General features: G+C 29.5%; 3 protein-coding genes across 3 annotated transcripts; 2 read left to right on the top strand and 1 right to left on the bottom strand.

Annotated features, from left to right (window-relative positions):
- Positions 1-1,442: 1,442 nt before the first annotated feature.
- Positions 1,443-3,601, bottom strand: LOC110631211 (polygalacturonase). Its single transcript, XM_021778961.1, has 4 exons — positions 3,128-3,601; positions 2,383-2,672; positions 1,907-2,135; positions 1,443-1,819 (listed from the first exon to the last, which is right to left on the bottom strand). Exons 1-4 carry the CDS (start codon positions 3,572-3,574, stop codon positions 1,583-1,585), a joined length of 1,203 nt encoding a protein of 400 aa, XP_021634653.1. The 5' UTR covers positions 3,575-3,601; the 3' UTR covers positions 1,443-1,582.
- Positions 3,602-13,962: 10,361 nt separating this feature from the next.
- LOC110630512 (polygalacturonase) lies at positions 13,963-15,627 on the top strand. Its single transcript, XM_021778038.1, has 4 exons — positions 13,963-14,416; positions 14,523-14,812; positions 14,901-15,129; positions 15,233-15,627. The coding sequence occupies exons 1-4, from the start codon at positions 13,976-13,978 to the stop codon at positions 15,449-15,451; spliced, it is 1,179 nt and encodes a 392-aa protein (XP_021633730.1). The 5' UTR covers positions 13,963-13,975; the 3' UTR covers positions 15,452-15,627.
- Positions 15,628-20,387: 4,760 nt separating this feature from the next.
- On the top strand, positions 20,388-22,067 carry LOC110629774 (polygalacturonase). Its single transcript, XM_021776885.2, has 4 exons — positions 20,388-20,889; positions 20,996-21,285; positions 21,364-21,592; positions 21,691-22,067. The coding sequence occupies exons 1-4, from the start codon at positions 20,446-20,448 to the stop codon at positions 21,907-21,909; spliced, it is 1,182 nt and encodes a 393-aa protein (XP_021632577.1). The 5' UTR covers positions 20,388-20,445; the 3' UTR covers positions 21,910-22,067.
- Positions 22,068-23,448: the final 1,381 nt, after the last annotated feature.

The raw sequence follows: 23,448 nt of genomic DNA, 5'->3' as shown, positions 1-23,448 counted from the left end.
TAATTCTATACTTTTATAAATTAATTCTACATATTATAAATGTTTACCAATTAGTACATATATTTTTATAAATTATTTTTAAATATTATAATTATATAAATTTATCCCCTAAATATTATAATTTTCTTTAAAGATCCCTTGGCATTGTATGAATATGCTTTCAATATAAGGTCTTATTTGTAAATAATTATAACATTTATGGATTAATCTGTAAAATTATAGAGATTATTTGTAAATAATTAAAATATGTAGCAATTAATTTGTAAAATATAAGGATCAAAATTTATAAAATATACGGTCTCATTCATAAATAGATATAATATATAGGATTAATTTAGAAAATTATAGGGATTATTTATCAATAATTAAAATATTTAGAATTAATTTATAAAATATAGTGACTTATTTATAAATAAATATTTTATTTAGGATCAACTTAAAAAATTCTAGGCAATTATTTTTAAATAATTAAAAGATTTAAAAATACTTTATATAAATATAAGAATTATTTGTAAATAAATATATTATATCGAATCAACTTGTAAAATTATAAGTATTTATTTATAAATGGTAAAATAGTAAATCCCCTTTTTATTTTTTGGATTTTCTTTGAGTTCACTAGAAGGTGGAGGTATGATTTGATGTTGGCATATTTTCTTTGATTTATTTCGTTGATTTATTGCTTCATGAAATTATACTTGTCAAACACTTAGATTAGCCATAGCTATTTGAATAGTTACCAATTGTATTAAACAGTTAAATCAAACATTTCCTTAATCTCCTCCTCCCTTTTTCTCTAAATCTTTTCCCTTTTGCAATAGGGTTTGATATCTCTTTGATGACCATCGATCTTCCTACACTTGGAGACAAGACCGAATTCTGAAAAAAAAAATGCTAGTCTAAGACTCATCAGCCCTCACTCAAGCGGACCGATCTCATACTGTGGATTCCAGCTCGGTAATGCAGAGCGGGCTGGACAGGCCACACGCGCGGGCCCATTTGAAGTAAGTCCAGCCTAGTGACGTGATAAAAGGTAAAAGAGCATAGCAAACCAAGTCACCTTGCAGCCCTGTTTACATGCGCGCCGAGGGAATTAAATGGCCGCATGGCATGAAAAGGGTCCTGACACATCCGTAGGTACGGATCTGAATAACAGAGACATGTGGCACTGTAGTAGAAAAGCGGTTAAACGTCACTAGCAGATAAAAGAAATATAATAAAAGGGAAAACGTCTTTTTCTCCATTCAAACTCACACAACCTCTATAAGCAATCTTGGTTTCATCTTATGGCTTAATTCATTCGATTTAGTTTCCACTCCTCTTTATCACTCAATACCTTCCACATGGTTTAGACAATTCACCTGTCCTCTTTGCATTTTCTTCTACTTGAGGCCTATTATTTTCAGGTGTAGAATGTTTTGAATTGTATTGAATAATGAGAATACTGACAACCTTAGTTACATAAAATTTTATTTAACAAGATATACTCTCCTAACAATTACATGCCTAAATACCATTGGCTCAAGCAATTAATGAAAATTCAACATCAACATTTTTAATTTACACATCAAATTTCATATTTCTATACTCCAGTAAAGCCTAACACAAGACTTTTGTCACTTTCCCTCTGCAGACAGGCTCCACTGCTATTATTGCATGATGCTTCAGCTGGTTGGTTCTTGTAAGTGAGATTTATATCCTTTAATTCAATTCCATTACATGGGTACTTCTTACTGCAATCAAATTTTACTGCAATTTTTGTCCCTGATGATCCATGAATGTCTAAATAAGTCACATTACTAATTTTTACTCCAGAATCCTGTTCAATAAAGAAATTTAATTAGAACAAAGATTACGTTAAGTTTTAAAGATTAAACTAGATAATAATTCAATGAGCTTGGCGTACCTGGCTAGGGCAGTTGTTATGGCCAGGGCAGTAATTTTGATCGATCACAATAGGATTTTGAACATTATTCATGATAAGATGTTCGAAAATAATGTTCTTAGCAAATCCGTTACTAGGTCTCCCCCATGTCTTAATTCTAACTCCATTGCTGGTACCAGTAAATATAGTTTGTGTGACTGTCACATTTTGAACTCCACCTTCTTGAAGGGACTTGCCTAAACTCCCAATGCTAGTGTACACAACCACACAATTGAAGTTTTAGCAGAGCAGAATACATACTCAAAATTATTATATTCACTGCTATAAAAACAGGTTTAAGGTGGCGGTTATAAATTGTCTAAACCCTTCAATGTAGTATTAATTCATGCATGTTTATAAAAAAAATTTACTTAGACGGAATCTATTTGGATCCGTAGTGTAAAATAATAGTGAACCAGGTCTATGAAAAAAATTATGCTATTTAACATTTATTTTACCTTATTCCATGGCCAGGTCCACAGGCAACATTCTGAACCCACATATTACTGGTGCCAGGGGAAATTGATACACAATCATCCCCTGTGCCAATCTTAGAATTCAAGATGGTGACACTAGTGGATGCTTGAACGTGAATCCCATCGGTGTTAGGGCTCTTCCCGGAGGCCATGATTTTCACTCCTTGCACTTTGACGTTTTGGCATGAATCGATGAGAATGTGAATCTTTTGGCTATTCAGCGACGTCAATCCGCTTATCACAATGTTTTTTGAATTTGCAAATCCAAGTGACTGTACATGCGAATCAGAACACTTATATATATATATTTGTAAAACTCATTAATTAATTTTTTTTATTTTAAAAAATATATTAAATTCTTAATATTTTAAAAAATTTATTAATTAATGATCCCATTAGTTTTAACTATTAAATATTATAAAAAAATATAAAATATTCTCGATAAAAAAATTAATTAATAGACCTTTTATAAAATTAAGAACAAATTAATAAATTTTTCTAAATTTTATAAACTAAATAGTAAAATATTTAACGGTTAAAATTAATAGAAAGACTAATGAATAGAACTTTTAAAACGTCATAAATATTTTAATATAATTTTTTAAAATAAAAATTAATTAATAAATTTTTTTCATAATATAAATACTAAATAGTAATTTTTGCAGTATATAAACTGACTATTATTTAAATATAAAATTGAGTACATATTACAAAAAAATATGCTTACCGTTGCACCGTCCGGGCAACTCTTGCCGGAGGCCTTGCAAGACCACAATCCAGTGCCTTGTCCATCAAGAATACCACCAGAAACCTTAACCCCATTAACATGTTCAAAGCTTATCCAATTCTGAGAACTTCCTATGACACTGTAATCTGAAGGAGCCACAAGGCTACCATCTATACGCAAAACAGTAGCATTGTTTTTGCAAGGACCCTGGAATGCAAGTTTACTTAGAAGGAACCTTCCCTTAGGAGCGTAGATGGTGACTGATTTTGTAGAGGCACAAGCTTGTGTCCAAGCGGCTAGAAAGGCCTTGGTTGAATCTGTTTTGCCGTCAGGCTTGGCTCCATAGCTTCGCACATTATATTGAACAGCTCCCGTTGCGAAAGATGAAGCAAGGGAAATGAAGAGAATGAGTACTACGTGGAAACTGGGGTTTACTGCATGTGCCATTGTTATTGTTCTCTGTGGTTGATATGATAATTGAAATAGAGAGAGAGAGAGAGAGAGGAAGAGGGCTCTGGGAGTTGAATGTTCTATAGGGCATTTTATAGGCAGTTGGAAACTCAAATTCATGAGAATATCTATCAAACAAGAAAGGCCAGCTTGTGCTGATGTTTCTAATTGGTGTATGTTGACCAAGGAACCTATACTATTATAAAATTTTCTATTGCAATTTTTCAAGAAACTGTCAAAGTAGAAAAAATAATTCCTGGAAATACATATATATTATAAGCTAACTTGTTCCTCGCAGCACAGGAACATGCATGTCGGCGCCGTTTCTTCATTTCCGGTGCACCGGATTTGGATATCTGTATATATATATATTGCAAAAAAACTAGAATCACCGTACATCAAGATAAAACAGTATACCAACAGCACATATCACAAGCCAACCTAACACTCCTCACTATAGACCCCTTTAACCCATGCCATATGTCTATAATATCCGCAGCCACTCAACCATCAGTGCATCCACCCACCCAGCAAGGCAAAAGCCATTTCCCTGCATCCTTCCACATGAATTAGGATACCCATGTAGCAGCAATATTACCACTCAATAGTCCAACTCGACTAAAAAAAATTGATAGATAATAGCATACGCTAATTACACTAAAAATCAAGAATTAAAGTGTATTTTTATCATTATTATTGAGTATGTTTAATTGAATTCTTTTTATGTTTTTATTTCAATTAAGAAAAATTTACTATTTAATAAATATGTTATAGAAAACTTATTAGTTAATTTTTTTAATTTTGAAAAATATATTAAAATGTTGCTAAGACTTTTTTAAAAAAATTTACTAATTAGTTATTATTTACTTTTAGCTATTAAGTATTTATTATTTAGTTTATATAGTTTTGAAAAAAAATTATTAATTGATTTCTCAGTTTTATAAAAAATCTGTCAATTACTTCCTCTTTACTGAGAATATTCTATAATTTTTTATAATATTTAATGGCTAAAATTAATGTAAAGATTAATTAATATTTTTAAAATATCAGAGATGTTTCAATATATTTTTTAGAATTGACAAATTAACTAATAAGTTTTCTCGTAATATAAGTGATGTGTAATACCCAGCTAAACTCCAACGTCGGAATTCTAACCTTCCGACGGAATCTCCATTGGAATCCGGGATCTCGGAGGCCGGAACCTCTTAGAAGGATAAAATAAGTTTTCATAAATGAATTTTTATGGTTTTACTGTTGGTTTTGTGTGAAAGGAAATTTTAAAAAGAAAGAAAAAATGTTTTGGAAGGAAAGTCCAGGTTCGGCCGTCGAACCTTATGTTTGGCCGCCGAACATGGTGCTGCCACGGGAGCTCTTCTTTTGGCCCCCCAAAAGTGGTCTGGCCAGCCACCTATAAGAGACCTCCAGTCCGAAAATGGGGGAGTTTCTCTCTCCATTTTCGGATAAAAGTGAGTTCTTACCATTCCTTTGATGATTTTATGTTTTTTCCTTCAAATCCTTCAAATTTTCATGAGTTTTCGCTTGTTTTTGAAGTTTTAAGCTTGAATCCAAGATTTTAAAGTTTGGAGACCGTTTCTCCTCAACTCCAAGCTTGGGTCACATCTACCTTAGATCTTCAAGAGGTAAGTGTAGATCCTTACCTTTTCATATGTTTTAATTAAGTTTTATGAAGGGTTAAGGGGTAAAAATACATGTTATGGCTAGATCTAAGGTTATAGGCTTTGAGTTGGGTTTTAGATGAATGTATGCTCTTATTGTTGTTTGTTGGGGTTTAGACTAGTTTTCATGCCCCTTATGCATGTTTAAGTGAGTATGCATGTTTTGAGGAGTTGGGTGTGAGGATTTGAGAGTTTTGGGGCTGAAATGCATGAGGTAGAATCGGGTTCTGCCATTCTAGAGAACCTAGGTTCGGCCGCCGAACCTGCATGGGGAGGCAGCCTTTGGCCGCCTAACATGCCCTCGAAAACATGCACTTTCGAATCTGTAGGGGAGTTTCGGCCGCCGAACCCGCCCCCGAAAATCCCTGACTTTCGGATCTGTAGTGGACTTTCGGCCGCCGAACCTGCCCCCGAAGGACCCCGACTTTTGGATCTGTAGAGGACCTTCGGCCGCCGAACCTGCCGCCGAAAGTCCTATGCCCAGCCTTCCTTTGCTTGTTTCCTATGCATATTTTGCTATATTTTAGGAGATTTTTGGGGAGTTGTTTAGAGTCATGTGATCGTTGTTTTGATCCCTCATTTGAGTCCACCTATGTAGGATCGGGTCGGGGAGACCGTAGAGGCTAGCAATGAGTCAACTGCTACAGTTTCAGTCAAGCGTCAACCAGAGATGAGTAGAACTAAACCAATCTATTATTTTAAAGTAATTAAGCTTTGAGCATGTTCATGCATCACGAATATCATGATAGGTTGTATGCATTAGAATTCACGAATATGATGCATTGTATAATTTACTGTTGTTGTGGATGGATATTGGATGATCCACTAGCTCTCGAGATGTTATGATACGATATGATACGGAAAAATCAGGGCTTGCCCATTCTACGCCTCTGGCACGATGTAAGGGAAAGACCAGAGTTTGCCCATTCTATGCCCCTGGCATTTATGAATATGTTATGTTATGTTTAAGAGGAAGTCCTGAGGAGTTCCGTCGAGAGCCGAACACTATTTGGAATGTGTAGAAGGTTACTGGTGACAAGTCCATCTTGTTGTGATTTGTTTGTGTTGTGACGCATTTCATATGAGTATATGTTTATTTTTTTTTATGAAAATATATGATCATGTATGAGATTTTATTAGGTACATAGGATGCATAGTAGACTTGCTACGGGTTCCGGTAACCTTAAGTCGATCTGAATCCTAGCGCCGGTAGCAGTCCGGTTTCCGGATCGTTACATAATGAACGTCAAATTCTTCAATTTAAAAATAATTTTCTATTTGTTGATTTAAAAAGATTTTGCAAATAGGGTAAATGAGTATTGATTCCACATAGATATTAAAATTATTAAATTTTTAGAAAAAGTGAGAAAAAAAAAAAAGAACCGTTTGAAAGCAAAAAGACAAAAGAAGAAAATTGCCAGTGGAGAGGTTGATTTTAAGAGAAAACTTAAATAAGAAAAATAATGTGATTTGGTGATGAAATAAATAGTCAATTAAAAAAGCTCACCCAAAGATAATAAAAATTAAAATATTTGCAATTGATAATTAATTAAAAAATAATTTATTTTATTATCTATTATTTAGTTATACTATTCAAATAAGCGAATTTTACTAATTCTTTCTTAATATTAAATTAATCTATGTAGTATTTAAATTAATTTTTAATTAATTAATAACCACCATAAAATGTGTAGATTTAATTAATTAACTATTTTAAAAAGAGAAAAATTTAAATTTGATCAATAATAGCAAGCGAATTATTTAACTAAATTAATTGTTTTCTTAATATAAATGAATATGCTAATTACTATTTGTATTAACTCAATTAAATAATTATATATTTACTTTGATTAATTAGCAATATTTTATCTTTTTAGGGAATTTAATAGACTTCTTGAATTCTTAAAAAGACAAAAATAGAATTCATATTCCTCGAAAATAAAATAAAAATTGAAAATAAAAATTATGATGAATAGAATTATGAATAAAATCTCACAACTTAATTAAACCTCAATTTGATTAACTTTTAATTAAAAAAAGTATTTAACTTGTAAGGGCCATAACAAAATTTACAGAAAATAAAATAAGGAGGAGAAAGAGCATTCGATTGAAGAGAAATCGAAAGGAGAGTGCGGAGAAAGAGATAATTTTCTACTTTTACGACCACTTTTATATAGGTTTTTTCCTAACAAAAAAATAATTATTCATAATTTAAAAAAAAAATAAATTTACTATTCTTATGATAACTCTTATTCTAATTATAATCTAATTGTGTTTATATTTATCTAAAATAATTTTAAACTCTCTAGAGCTTGTAAAACAGAAATCCTGCAATATATCCGTCGAGTTTGTACTACTGTTTTAGAAAAAGCTGTACCTTCCAGTGAGAAAAAGTTTTAAAACAGCCGATTCATTTTCTCACTTTCAGCTTAAAATCTATCTAAAAATTAAATTTCAAGTAAAAACCAATTGTTTATATTAAAATCATAAAATTTAATAAGAAAAAGGTGATAAATTTTGCTGCTCATCAATAAGGACCAAATAATAATTTTTTTTTTAAATTAATTTAAAATTTTCAATTTAGTTGAAAGGATTAGGCTATACCGATTCCACCCTTAAATTTATTAATTTATTTAGAATGAAGAAATCTGCAGCAGTGCAGGTTTTCATTTATGGCGACTTCTTTACACATTGTTCAAATAGGTACAACATGTTCTCTATAGTTTACTATGAAAATGTTTTTTTTACCAAAAATAGTAATTTCATTACAAAATATCGATTATTATAGCTGCAAGATACCATTTGTGGTAATAAATATATTGCAATAAAATTATAATTACTATTAAAAATTATTATTAACAATAATAAATATTGCTGTTAAAAAAAATTATTAATACTTGTAGTTATTATATATTATTAATTGCAATTATTTATATTATTATTACATATTAATTAATATAATAATAAAATTAATGTTATGATCAAATTTTTATTATTAATATTAATATTTATTATAGTAATCGGTTGTTTAGTTTAAAAAAAGGATAAACTGTAATTTAATCCCTCTAATTTAGTAAAATATAATTTTTCGTCCCTCTGTTTTAAAAAACATTCAATTTAATCCTTCACATTTAAAAAAATTACAAAATAGTCTCTACCGTCAAATTTTCAGTTAACCTTCCATTTATTTTAATAAAAATAACTAAACTACCATTTAAGTAAAAAAACTCAACCAAACAGTATTCACTCCATCCCAACACAGAAGAAGAAGAAGAAGGAGGAGGAGGAGGAGGAGGAGGAGGAGGAGGAGGAGGAGAAAGGATCGGAAAAAGAAGGAGGAGAAGAAGAAGAAGAAGAAGGAGAAAGGATCGGGAGAAGAAGAAGAAGAAGAAGAAGAAGAAGAAGAAGAAGAAGAAGAAGAAGAAGAAGAAGAAGAAGAAGAAGAAGAATAAAAAGAAGAAGAAGAAGAAAAAGAAGAAGAAGAAGAAGGAGGAGGACGAGGACGAGGAGGAGGATGAGGAGAAAAGGAAGAAGAGGATCGGGAGGAGGAGGAGGAGGAGAAGGAGGAGAAAGGATCGGGAAAAGAAGAAGAAGGAGAAGAAGAAAAAGAAGAAGAAGGAGGAGGAGGAGGAGGAGGAGGAAGATGGGGAGAAAAGGAAGAAGAGGATCGGGAAAAGAAGGAGAAGAATGAGGAGAAAATTATAGTTTAGTTATTTTTATTAAAATAAATGGAAGATTAACTGAAAATTTGACGGTAGAGACTATTTTGTAGTTTTTTTAAATATAAAAAATTAAATTGAAAATTTTTTAAAATGGAGGAATGAAAAGTTATATTTTACTAAACTCTTAAAAAGCATATCGATGCCAGTCGGAAATTCCAGAAAGAGGACTAATATTCCTAAAGAGGGAGGCTATTCAATCAAAAGTCAAAAATAAAAGAAATACACAATAAACACCGGAAGGCGCTGGGTATGTGCAGTAACGAAAACAGGTGGAGTATCTGTAAAATTTAAATTATTTAAATTCAAATTTAATTTATATTAATAATATTTAAATTTGATTAAAAATTAATCTAAATTTTTTGAATTTATTTTAAATTCAATTATTATTATTTAAATAAAATTTAAATCTATTTAGTTTTATATATTTTAATTAATAATTTATATAAAAATATTTTTATTAATAATTTTGATTTAAAAAATTTAATATTTCTAAAAAATATTTAAATTTAAATTTTTAAATAAAAAAATATATAAAAATTTATAAATATTATTATAAAATATATTTTTTATATTAAATTAATTATTTATATAAACAAATTTAGATAGTAGATACCTATATATAACATTTGAACCTGATCCGAATCTGCAATAAATATTATTTTTTAAATCTAAATCCGTTTCAAATTTAATTATAACTATTCAAATTTATTTTATCAGAATTTGGTCAGATCAAATACTAAAAAATACTCGATCCGTTGGTATTCCTGGCCATGACGGCAATCTCCTTCCCCACAAAAGGAGGATGTGCATGTACAAAATTTAAGCTCTAATGATTCAATCCCTTCAAAAATACTTCCCTTGCAAAAATGTTATGCTGCATTCTTTCTTTGGTTCACATTTGAGATTTTATTTTATTTTATTTTTAATGATTGAGATCCTTGTCAGCCAAGAAAAAGAACAGAAAATTCATCGTGTGCTAAGGTTAGACATACATCCACAGAAAATTCCTCTTCAGCTGCTATGTTTTGAAGAAAATTATATGACTATAATTGAATATTCATTCTTATAATTGGTCAAATTTTAGTAGATAATTATATTCCCTTTGTATTAATTTATGGATTATTACTCCAGTCGTAAATTTGCCAAATCCCCAACTCCGATTTCTTTATCATTATTTTTCATTCTTATAATTTATTATATACTTGATGAATTATAAAATTTCATCATTCATAAATTTTTTTGTCAGAAATAAAGAGAACCAAATCAGCTGTCAAAAATAAAGCACACGAGGCTTTTTAAATTGGGATGAAGAAAAAAAAATGTTTTAAGATTATTTTAAATATTATGAAAAAATTATTTATTGTTTTAAAAATTTTATAATTAAAATGTATTATAAAAGTGCTTTAAGATCATAACAATTTCAGATCATATGTATTTCTTTCATTCAAAGTGCTTTAAGATTATTTATTGTACGTAATTTGTAAACCTACTCTCTTTTATCTTTATAACTCTTGATTATGGGTTATTCAAGTACACAGTTATAATTAAAGAGGATAAGTGGTAGGGTTACGCAGTGTTCGGTTCAAACTGAAAAAATATCGAATTGAATTAATTTGAAAATTTAGTTTGATTTTTTTATTTATTTCGATTCGATTTAATTTTTAATTTTAAAAATTTATGTTATTTTGGTTCGATTTAATTTTAATAAAAAAATTAAAAAAATCAAATCGAACTGATTAGTGATAATAATATATTATCTTTAATAATATAGAGAGATTAAATCATATTAACATTAAAATATTTTAATTAAATTTTAAAATACAAAAAATAAAGTATAAAAAATAAAAGATTTATTAAAAATTCAATTCAATCAAACCAAACCGAGTCAAACCGAATCAAATCGGTTCAATTCGATTTGATTTCTGATCAAAATTCATTCGATTCAATTTTCATAAATATCAAAATTTCAATTTTCGATTTATTCAGTTCGGTTCAATTTTGAACTGAACCGATTGAATGCTCACCCTTAATAAGTGGTGGTGTAACGACCCTAAATTAGAACCATTATCACCATTATCGACGTTAGAATTCAAATCAACTTAAGGATGCAAATCCTGTAAAAAGCCTAATATATAAATAAATACTTATTATTATCCCTAAGATCTCAAGGGTAAAATAAAAACTTTAAATTGAAGCATGATCACATTAACACTAAACCTTACATTTTTTCATAGGAGTCTTTAAACATTTGCCCCCATCATATAAACATGAGAACAAAAGAGTTGAAAATATATATATATTGAAATTTTGACATACTCCCAGAGATCATTCAATAAATGAAGATTTCACTGGTTCAAGCATAATTACTCTAAACCTTATACAATTACATATCTACAATAGAGAATAATGCTATTACAACTACATCTAATGTCTATTTTGAGACTTGGCTTTATCTTCTCTTTGTATTCTTCCAGGGTCCTAATCTTGGGTCTCTATCTGAGCACTTTAGCTTTTATGCATTTTTCGAACTCTCATCCTGATTTTTTGTCTGTGCTCTCTGGCTCTCTGGTCGGCTTTCTGGCTTTTAGCCCCCTTTTTTTTTTTTGAGGATTCAGACTCATAGTCTTACTGGCGATTTCGGAATTCAAGCTTGTGGTCTTACTAGCAATTTCAAGAATTCAAAATCGTGACCTTACTGGCGATTCAGAAATTCAGACTTGTGGCCTTACTGACAATTTCAGAAATTCAAACTCGTAACTTTACTGGCGATTTCAGAGATTCAGACTCGTGATCTTACTGGCGATTTTAGAGATTCAGGTTCGTGGCTTTACTAGCGATTTCAAGATTTAGGTTTGTGATCTTATTGGCGATTTTGAAATTTAGGCCCATGTCCTTATTGGCGATTTCAAGGATTCAGTCTTGTAGCCTTAGCGATTTCAAACTTATTAATTTTTCTTTTACTTTTAAAATTTATCTGTAAAATAAAAATTTACGCTAGAGTATATGTAATATAAAATATTATTTATTAAATTTTTTAAATCGTAAACTTAATATTTATATTCATTTGAAATGTCATTCATTGATAAATATTATTCAAGCAACAATGACACAGCTAAATATTATCTCCATCCATGCATGTGCTATATAATAACGAGACTTGGTGTATGGAGTAATTGTATACTCTGTCGTTTAGACTGCTCCATCCAAGAAAACGTACACCTATTAAATGTGGACTTTGATGAGGCGGCATGCGTTGTATTTTGTGCTTAAAGGAAAAGAAATAAGAGATAACGAACGCAGCTAGCGAATAACGAGAAGTCGTTAGTTCTGGTGGCTTAATCGGCAAGCTATTTGGTTTGCTGTGTCACCTGCGTTAATGTTGAAGCTCTTCTTTTCTTCATTTATTAACAAAAAGCTCTAAAGCTTTCAGTCCCATCATTCCAATAAGCAACCACATAACTTCTTTTCTTTTTCTTTTAATTATTATGTACAAAAAAGTATAAGTTTCTGTAAGTCAAGATGCAACTTAATTAAGGCAAAATTGAATTAGATTACATTTTATATATTGTTTTTGAAAAAATTATTTTTTTTCTATAAAATATAATATAATTAATAGATTTGTTTCTTTATTTTTAGAATTCAACGTTTTTATTTTTAATATTTAATTCCGTTAAAATTAGATATTTTTTCATAAAAAATATCGTTAATAATAGAAAAAATGGTTGAACTATCCTTTCTAAAATCCAACACTTTAGTTCTTCAAATTTAATTTTTACAAATTTATAGGTCTCTCAAAAAAAATTAAAGGAAAAAAATACATATTTGTCTATAATATATTACATAATTAATATATTTGTACCTCTATTTTTTGAATTTAACACTTTAATCTCTGAAGTTTAATTTCATCAAAATTCAAAGAAAAAAATCTCAAACTCAATCTCCATAAACAAATAAAAATTTTAATAAATTTAAATTGCAAATTCAGTAAAGATAATAAAAATCAAAATATATAAAATTTAAATTATTAAAAATAAAAAGTTAAAACTCAATAGAAATTATATTTATGATACCGCTCGCTGTCGATCACTACTCGCTATTTGAAAAATTCATTAAAACGTCTCTACTATTTTAAAAAGTCTATTAGTTAGTCTTTCTGTTAATTTTAGTCGTTAAGTATTATAAAAAATATTTAAAATACCCTTGATATGGAATGACTAATTAGTAAACATTTTAATAATTTGAGAGACCAACTAATAATTTTTTCTAAACTATAGGGACTAAATAATAAAATATTTAATGATAAAATTAATAAAAAAACTAACTAGTAAACTTTTTAAAATGTCAGAAATATTTTAATATATTTTTTAAATTTGAGGGATTAAATAGAGAATTTTTTTATATTATAGTGATTAAATAATAATTTTTTTCATTTTATTATTGATAAGGGTATTTTTAAAATTATATTTATTCTATTTTTTAATCAAGCGAAAATCATTGACTTAATAAAATTTTTTATAAAAAAATTTTAACGAAATTAAATTTAAAGAAAGAATAGAGAGATAAATCCATTAATTATAATACTTATATTCTGCCCCTATCGATTTCAAATTAGGGAGAATATATATTATTTTATGGTACAAAAAGTACAAAACCAAGAAGATCGTTTTATATTTGGAAAGTAGCTGTCAGCTTATAACGTAAACACTATTTTCACCCGATCCATAAGCATTCTTCACATGCAATGCAAAGTGTACAAATCATAAATGCAAGTCATTAATTTTACAAGAAAACGGCGTTTTAGGCAAGATGAATCAACAATCCTGCTCTCAAATCTCGGCCATCTTTCCCTTTCTTTTTCTTCTTAAGTTATTTTTTCATGCAATTAATCAAGGTTATCCAGAAATCCTATAAATACCTCCTCAATGCCCCTTTAGCTCCATCACCTCACAGTTTCAACTCTCTCTAAAAGACAGAACAACACATCTTCTTCAACATCAAAAATGGCGAAAGATCACATCTCTTCTTTACTGGCTGCAGTTTTGACCATGTTCTATACCATTTCTTTAGCAACTGCAGCAAGATACAGCGTGCTGAATTATGGGGCTATGTCTGATGGAAGAACTGACTCAACCAAAGCCTTTCTTGCTGCTTGGACACAAGCTTGTGGATCAACTAAGCCAACCACCTTGTATGTGCCACGAGGGAAGTTCCTTCTGCGAAACGTAGTGTTTAACGGTCCATGCAAGAACAATGCAATCTTAGTTTTCATAGCTGGTACCCTTGTGGCTCCTTCAGATTATCGAGTTATTGGTAATGCAGAAAACTGGATTTCCTTTCAGTACGTCAATGGTGTTACAGTTTCAGGTGGAGTTCTCGATGGGCAAGGTCCTGGTTTATGGGCTTGCAAGAACTCCGGCAAGAACTGCCCCGGTGGTGCCACGGTATATAATTGCTTGAGCCCTAATCATAAGATGAAATATAGTGATTAAACAAAGTTAAGGTACGATAATGACTACTTATTTGTTTGTTGATTGTGTGTGTATGCAGTCGCTGCGGTTTTCCAATTCAGATAACATAGTGGTCAGTGGATTAACATCACTGAATAGCCAATTGTACCACGTTGTCTTCAATGGCTGCAACAACGTGAAAGTGCAAGGTGTGACGTTGTCTGCATCCGGCAACAGCCCCAACACCGATGGGATTCATGTACAATTATCAAGTGGGGTTACAATCCTTAACTCCAGGATTAGAACTGGTGATGATTGTGTCTCAATCGGCGCCGGAACTGCTAACTTGCGGATTGAAAACGTAGCTTGTGGCCCTGGCCATGGAATCAGGTAACGTGTCTCTGCACATGATCATTAAGGATTAACGTTTTAGTATAATGTTAAATACTTGGAGATTAATCATGTGTGTTCTACGCAGTATTGGGAGCTTGGGAAAGGATCTTCAAGAGCCTGGTGTAGAGAATGTGACAGTTAAAACCGTTACAATTACAGGTACACAGAATGGGTTGAGAATCAAGACTTGGGGGAGACCTAGCAGTGGGTTCGTGAGGAACGTACTTTTCCAACATGTCATCATGAACAATGTTCAGAATCCCATCGTCATTGATCAAAATTATTGTCCGGATAACGAAAATTGTCCTGGTCAGGTAGGTTTAAACGGAAAATTCTCGATTTTGTTTTCATGTTTCTTGCCAGTTAAATAATAGATAAAAATAAAAATCTGTAACATTATAATTTTGATTTGAACAGGATTCTGGAGTTAAAATTAGTGACGTGACATATCAAGACGTACATGGAACATCAGCAACTAAAGTAGCAGTGAGATTTGATTGCAGTAAGAAGAAGCCATGCACTGGAATCAAAATGGAAGATGTGAAGCTGACTTACAAGAATCTGCCAGCTGATGCATCTTGTAAGAATGCAGATGGAACAGCTTTTGGTGTCATTCAGCCCTCCAGTTGTCTGTAAATATACAAGAAAGTAGAAGTTAAAGATTTATGGGCTTATGGCCAGGACCATGCTTGATATTGCGCTTGAGCTTCCCGATATTCCCAGCATATTCGATTATTTGGAGAGGCCAGATTGCAATTACCGTGAAAATGGAAATTCTTTGTTTTAATGATCACATTATTAACTGTTTTGCTACATTCATTTTCTGATTTGATTTTCGATATGTTATTTTTGTTATTAATTTTTTAATTAATATGGTATATATATACGCCATTTAGTAAAATAGTTTGCCTTTGATGCCTTTATGTTTTCTCGCATATATCATTTGTCACTAACATGGTGGATTTACATTTACATTCTTGTAAGTCATTGCCTTATCAAGCCTTCAAACGGCTGCTATATATTATTGGATTTTAATCGTATTAAATGTAGAGAAAAAAATTAAAAAAAAAATTTTTTGCACTAATATGTATAAAACAGTAAAAGTAAAAAAATAAATAAATATGTTTTATTGTCTTTTCAGCAATACGTGAAATCGTAGTTTTGATTGAATCGTTGCAAACCACAAATTTTTTAATTGTATGGTTTCTAACGATATTTACATAAAATACCAATCGAAAAATTTTAGAATAATTTTAAGAGTCGAGAAGGAGAAAAAACTCCGTCTTTTTTTACAAATTTTGGAGGCTCACAAAAACTATCTGTCGGATCTCATAATATATTCTTTTATATTAAAACCCTAAGATTTTAATATAATAATATTTATTTAACCAATTAAATAAATAAATTACAATTATAAACTAGAACTTTAATAAATAAGTAATATAAATCTTAAACAAATTTAATTAAGTCCCTAATTAATTAGGTCAAAATTATAATTTTTTTAAATTATAATTTATCTTAATATCATAAAATATATATGCAATAAAGTTCTACTTAATTTAACTTATTATTTTATTTTCTCATACAATTCTTTATGTGTGTGACCCATTAGATTCTAAATATGTTGACAATAAATATAATTAACAAATTAATTAATTTGAAGGTCAAAAATATTGTCTAGTAACATGTCTCAATTTTTTTTTTGAAATGGCTAGCAGCATGTCTCATGTATACTCAAATATTTGGAATGTTAATAATAATTTGATTTAACCTTTCTGTGCATGGTTCTCGGTGTAATTAATATTCCTCCATCACAAATATTTTGATTTAACATTTAATATATAGAACGTCTCTATTACATTAAATCATATTAGTTCTCATTTATTAGCTATGGGCTTAATTGAATGAAATTTCAAATCTAATTTGTTAAGTTCATTCCTCCTTGCGCAAAAATTTCATAATCAATATAAGAATAAATGGAACATTCACTATGAAATCTAGGGTGATAAATTCTTATCTCAATCGAATAAACACTCTCATATAACTTTTACTATATCCGATTCATCCCCATTTATTACTCATGAATTGAGTAATGTGTAAAATAAATCATATAGAAGTCTCTATATAAGATGATTTATCACTTGAATAATCCAGAGATACAAGTTATTCTCCCTGTAAATTTCTCATGTAGATCAATTAAGTGTACTAATTTATAAAACAAGCAATACGCTTATTTATAAAATAAACACCTATATATTAATTTTAAATATTTCAAATATCTCAATCTATTACATCAGTTGTTTTCTCTAATCGTAGTAATTTCGACGACTCTAATCATTATTCAATAATTATAATAATATTGACGAGAAATATTTAGAAATATTAAGAAACATTTAAAAATATTATTTAAATGTAATAAAAATCTTATAATTATAATGATATTATAATTTTTTTTATATAATAATATAGTTTCATAAACTTTTATTTTATATTAAAAATAATAAATATATTTATTAAAATATATTAAATATTTAAAAATATATGAATTATAATATTTCACTACAACAAACCGATTATATATATATATATATATATATATATATATATATATATATATATATATATATATATTTTATTTATATCCCATAAACTCCTATTATAAGTTAAGGTTAATAATTTTAAAACCACTCATTTGCCTCTATTGAAAAATGCATAGAATATCAGTTTAATTTTTTATCGCAATAGATAAAAATTATTGCTGAAATTATAATTTTATTAAATATAAAATAATAAATATATCAAAAGATATTATTATATATAATAAATAAATTGAGTTTTTTTTATAATTTTTCAAACTATTACCAAATTTTTATAGTCAATAATTTTACACCCGTTGCTATTTCAACTCTAAAATATAGTAATGGCTCTGAAATCCCACCACAATCTTCACAACTAAAAGCCGAAACCATCATTGTTCCATTTTTTCTACAAGTCCATGAATTGCAGCAGCAGGTTGCCTGGTGCTACTGCACTTTAATTTTGTTTTACTTTGTTGCTGATTTGGTTAGGAGCCTTAGGTGCATTCTTCTTTTTCTTCTGATGTTCATTTTCAATATCTCACCATAAAAAAATTTTAAATATAATTTTAGCATAAGACCATTTTCATGAGAACAATTTCTCTAATTTTGCAAATCCCTTTAAGTAAAATTACGATTGTTTGTGCTTAAAGCTAAAAGAAGCATGACAATATTGGAAATGAAGAAGATAAAGATAGTTGTTTTTGGTGGCTTACTGATCACGTTAATGCTGAAATTACTTCTTAATAATTTCCTTCTCTTTTTTTAATTAATTTATTTGTCAACTTAATTATTAATCTCTAAAACTTTGAAAACCCATGTGAAGGAAGCTCTGAAGCAAAACAGTGCTCTAAGTCATCATTTCAATTTTGCTTGCATGGCAAAGTAATTAAAGTATTTAAGGTCTAAGTTTTAATTGGTTCCCTTTTTTTTGGGTTAAGACTAAAAGACGAAATATCCAGATACAATGAATTAGACTAGGGAAATAATTAATTTAATAAAATTAATAAAAAAATTATAACTTAATTAATGGGATTTTACTCGATATATTTAAATTTTCTGTAGACCATAAAGTCTTAAATTTAAATTTATATATATATATATATATAATTATTTTAATGCTATTAAAATAATAATTTAAAATAATTATATAAAATTTAGAAACTTATTTTATATTTAATAAAACTATAATTTTAATAATAATTTCTTACTTTTAATCGATGAAAAAAAATAAATTATTACTTTTTTTACAATAATATAAATAAATTTGAAGCGATTTTTTAAATTTATTATATATTAGTAATATAAGTTTGATTAATTGCTTTATTGATTTGGTTACTAAATTATTTTTTTTACGTAATATATTACATTGAGGATAATTATATCATAATTTCTCTGTTAAATTTTTCTATCTTTTTACATTTATTATTAGAGATGTGAGGTTAGTTTTAAAATCAAATCGAATTGAATAAATCAAAAATTAAAATTTTAATAGTTATAAAAATCGAACTAAATTGATTTTAGTTAAAAATCGAACTGAATTGATTTTAGTTAAAAATTAATGTGAACCGTATCGGTCTGATTCGATTCGATTAGTTTAAATTTTTAATATTTTTATTATTTTTTAGATTTTATTTTTAGTATTTTAAAATTTAATTGAAGTATTTTAACTTTAATAGGATTTAATCTCTATATTATTAAAAATAATATACTAGTATCACTAATTGATTCGGTTTATTTTTTTTAATTTTTTTCGAATCAAAATCGATTCAAACCGAAATAACTGAAAATTTTAAAATTAAAAATCAAATTGAATCAAAATAAATAAAAAACTAAATTAAAAATTTAAATTAATTTGATTGAATCAATTTTTTCGCTTTGAATTAAAAACTGTTACCACGATGATTTAATAAAACCCTCAAACTAAAGATTCCCTGAGTAAGAACCGTTGTATCATCACTTATTCAATGATTATAAATATAATGAGTAAAATCCAAAGAAAAAGAAAGGTTTATCCTTTGATTAAACATAAATTAAAAGTTTAAAAGAAGAAAAATCTTTCAATTTATACCTTATAACTCTTTGAAATTTTTTGGAGTCCGGTCACGGGATCTGAATATTAAGTATGAATCATAGTTCTAATACTTCGTAATCTATTTCATATATTTCGTGCTCCAGATACTAGAATAAATACCTGACGAGGTAAAAAATCATCTCTATCAAGATGACAGACACACTCTCTGTACTATCAATAGGATCAATTATAACAAAGCGCACACTCATATTCCAGAAATACAGAAAAAATAAATTTCACGATCGAACTACCAAAACCAAAATAGACTAAAAAATCCGAGACCAAAATGCTTCGTTTTGTATTGAAAAGCTAGGACTTAGTGGTTCTTGTAAATCTAATTCATTGAAATTCCATCTAGTAAAACGGAAGAATTATAAATCTCCAAAATAATAGATAGGAATATCGCAAATAGGGCCATTGCGACACCCATCAAAGGAGTAGTTCCCCATCCGGGAGCTACTTTACCGTATTCCGAATTCAACGGTTTCGATAAATCCCCTACAATAGTTCGTCTTGGACCAGATCTAGAACTACCCTCCACGCTTTGTGGACTAATTTTAAGTAATCACCAAAGAATATAATTTTGAATAATCATTTGTGCAAAAGTACGAAACACAGTATAAATGTGAACACTTTATTGTCCTAATCTATAAGCATTCTTCACATGGAAGCGCAGTGCAAAGTCTACAGACTAACAAATGCAAGATATCAATCTTGCAAGAAAATTGCGCTACAGGAAAAATGAAAAGACACCCAAAAAACCTTAACTTCCTCTCAAATTTCGGCGCAACTTCCTTTCTTTCTCCTTCTTTTTCTCCCTTTTTTTTTCTTTTTTAAAATTCACGCAACTAGAACAGCAGTGTTAACAAATTCTATAAATACCCATCAAGTCCATTTCAGCCCCACCATCACACAGCCTTAACTCTCTGTCTCTCTCTAATCATACATAGAAAATTTCATTACACCTTTACAGACAAAACATGGCGAAACAACAGAGCTTTTCATTACTTGTTGTAATAATTCTCATCATTCTCTTTACTATATCTTCAGCAAATGCAGCACGATACAGTGTGGTGACTTATGGGGCTAAGCCTGATGGAAGAACTGACTCAACCAAAGCCTTTCTTGCTGCATGGACACAAGCTTGTGGATCAACGAAGCCAGCCACCTTGTACGTCCCACCAGGGAGATTCTTTTTGCGAAATGTAGCGTTTAAGGGTCCATGCAAGAACAATGCAATTTTAGTTCTCATAGCTGGTACCCTTGTGGCTCCTTCAGATTATCGAGTTATTGGTAATGTTAGAGATTGGATTTTCTTTCAGTACGTCAATGGTGTTACAGTTTCTGGTGGAGTTCTTGACGGCCAAGGTCCTGGTTTATGGGCTTGTAAGAACTCCGGCAAGAATTGCCCCGGCGGTGCAACGGTACGTTACTTGCATAAATTAGTTAAGAATTGGAAATGTTCACTACATGTATAATTAGTTAAGCAAGACGATGACGATTCTGTTTCTTGTTTGCATGTGAATGCAGTCTTTGAGTTTTTCCAATTCAGACAATATAGAGATCAATGGATTAACATCGCTGAATAGCCAATTGTACCACATTGTCATCAATGGCTGCAACAACGTAAAAGTGCAAGGAGTGACGGTGTCTGCCTCCGGCAACAGCCCCAACACCGATGGCATTCATGTACAATTATCAAGTGGGGTCTCAATCCTTAACTCCAGGATTAGAACAGGTGATGATTGTGTCTCAATCGGTGCTGGAACCAGTAACTTGCGGATCGAAAAAGTAGCATGTGGCCCTGGCCATGGAATCAGGTAACTAACAACATACATACATATATATATGTAGTAAAGTATTTAGAGTAGTTGACTGAACATGTGTGTTCTCTACAGCATTGGAAGCTTGGGAAAGGATTCTGAAGAGCCTGGTGTAGAAAATGTGACAGTTAAAACTGTTACAATTACAGGTACACAGAATGGATTGAGAATCAAGTCTTGGGGGAGACCAAGCAGTGGTTTCGTGAGGAACATAATTTTTCAACATGCTATAATGACAAATGTCCAGAATCCCATTGTCATCGACCAACATTACTGTCCGAACAATGAAAACTGTCCTGGTCAGGTAGGTTTAAATAAAAAACTAATTTATACTGTAAAAGCACTTGTCTTTTGATAGATTGCTAAAAATCTAACGTTGTACTTGATTTCTTCTTGGAAAAGGAATCTGGTGTTAAAATTAGCGATGTTACGTATCAAGACATACATGGAACATCATCAACACAGGTGGCAGTGAAATTTGATTGCAGTAAGAAGAATCCATGCACTGGAATCAAAATGCAAGATGTGAAGCTGACATACAAGAATCAACCAGCTGATGCATCTTGTAACAATGCTGATGGAAGTGCTACTGGATTTGTTCAGCCCAGTAGTTGCCTGTAGAAAGTTGAAGGGTTCCCTGTAGAATCAGATCGTCAAGTGCTATCTGTGGCGTTTCCAGCATTTTGGAGCCCGGCCTTGCATTATTTACATTGAGTAGAAATCAAAATATTTTATTTATTTATTGATGTATTCAATATAAAAAATTTTATTTTTTCCCATCTCTAAAAATAGGATGCGTATGAAAAAAAAAAAAATCATATAACCATTACATGTTGCGACATAAATTTTAAAGATTAATAATAATTAGACCTAGGTAAAATTCACAATTATCAATAACTTTAATAAGTCCACAAAAATATTTAATAATTTTCCATATGCATGCTCATCGATCTCCGATTACATTGAAGGTTCTCAGAGAAGGTTAATTATTCTTTTGAATAATTAATTAATAAATATTAATTAATGAATTTAATTAATTCATAATACACAAGATTAACGTATAATTTAAGAAAATAACATAAAATAATAACATAAAATACAATTTCATTTGGGAGGAATTTGATTGATAAAAGTCTCCTAAACTATAAGATAAGAAGAAATGTGTAAAGGATAAGTTCAAGGCTTAGACTTTTTTTTTTTTTTGAAATGGGGATTGGAGATTGGGGATTGGGGAGTAAAATATGAGATCTCTCGAATTTACTTAGATGCATTTGTTATCAGGCTAAACTTTTGAGCGCTAAGCTTATCTATTTTTATCGGGTTTTAAACTCATTATATTGTAAATAACTCTTTGCCTTTAGATTGATTTGTTGTTACTATATTTTAAATTATTTTATGTATTTTAGCGGTATTCTAGCTATTTCTCTCTATAAATTGAAATCATATTCGGTGAATAAAATTATTAATTTATATTCTCTATATGGTATCAGATTAATAAACACTTTAATGAGTTCTAAAAGATCCTTTCTCTGTCTAGTTATGGCTATCATTACAACAATAACTTCCATTCTATAGTTAAATGTACCAACTCAATTTCCAATCAAGCTTACCTTAAATAACTTTTTTGTTTGGCGGAAGCAAATAAAGTCTACTCTATTGGATTGAATTTACTAGGGTATATTGCTGGTACACCAACTGAACCATCAGAATTTCTTGATCAAGAAAGAAAAATCATCAATCCAGCTTATATTTAAAATTTTAAATTATTATTAATTTTATTTTAAAATTCATTAATGTGACAGATTAATGTGGCAAGTAATGTAATAATTCTATACAAATAACAGTACGATACAATTGTAATAATTTTAAAAATTTAAAATTTAATTTTAAAAAAATATAAAATATAAATACAACAAAATCAAGATCACATCCTTTTTTTTTTATATTAACTCATATAAATATATATGCATCCAAGTCAACTATATATTTAATTTAAACAATAAAGTCCATGTGTCTCCACATGGGGATTGATATTAAGAATTAGGAATATCCAGAGATAAGATAGTTCCTCACATGACAAACCCAACTCTTTCCTATTTCTTATCAGTGAGTAACATGGAAGCAATGATATGATGGTCAATATACGTAAAACACAGTAAT

Source organism: Manihot esculenta, chromosome 1, assembly GCF_001659605.2.
Source record: "Manihot esculenta cultivar AM560-2 chromosome 1, M.esculenta_v8, whole genome shotgun sequence".
In the NCBI taxonomy this organism is placed as follows: Eukaryota; Viridiplantae; Streptophyta; class Magnoliopsida; order Malpighiales; family Euphorbiaceae; genus Manihot; species Manihot esculenta.
Note: the sequence above shows the minus strand (reverse complement) of the source record. Positions and strands in the feature narration are given on the sequence as shown.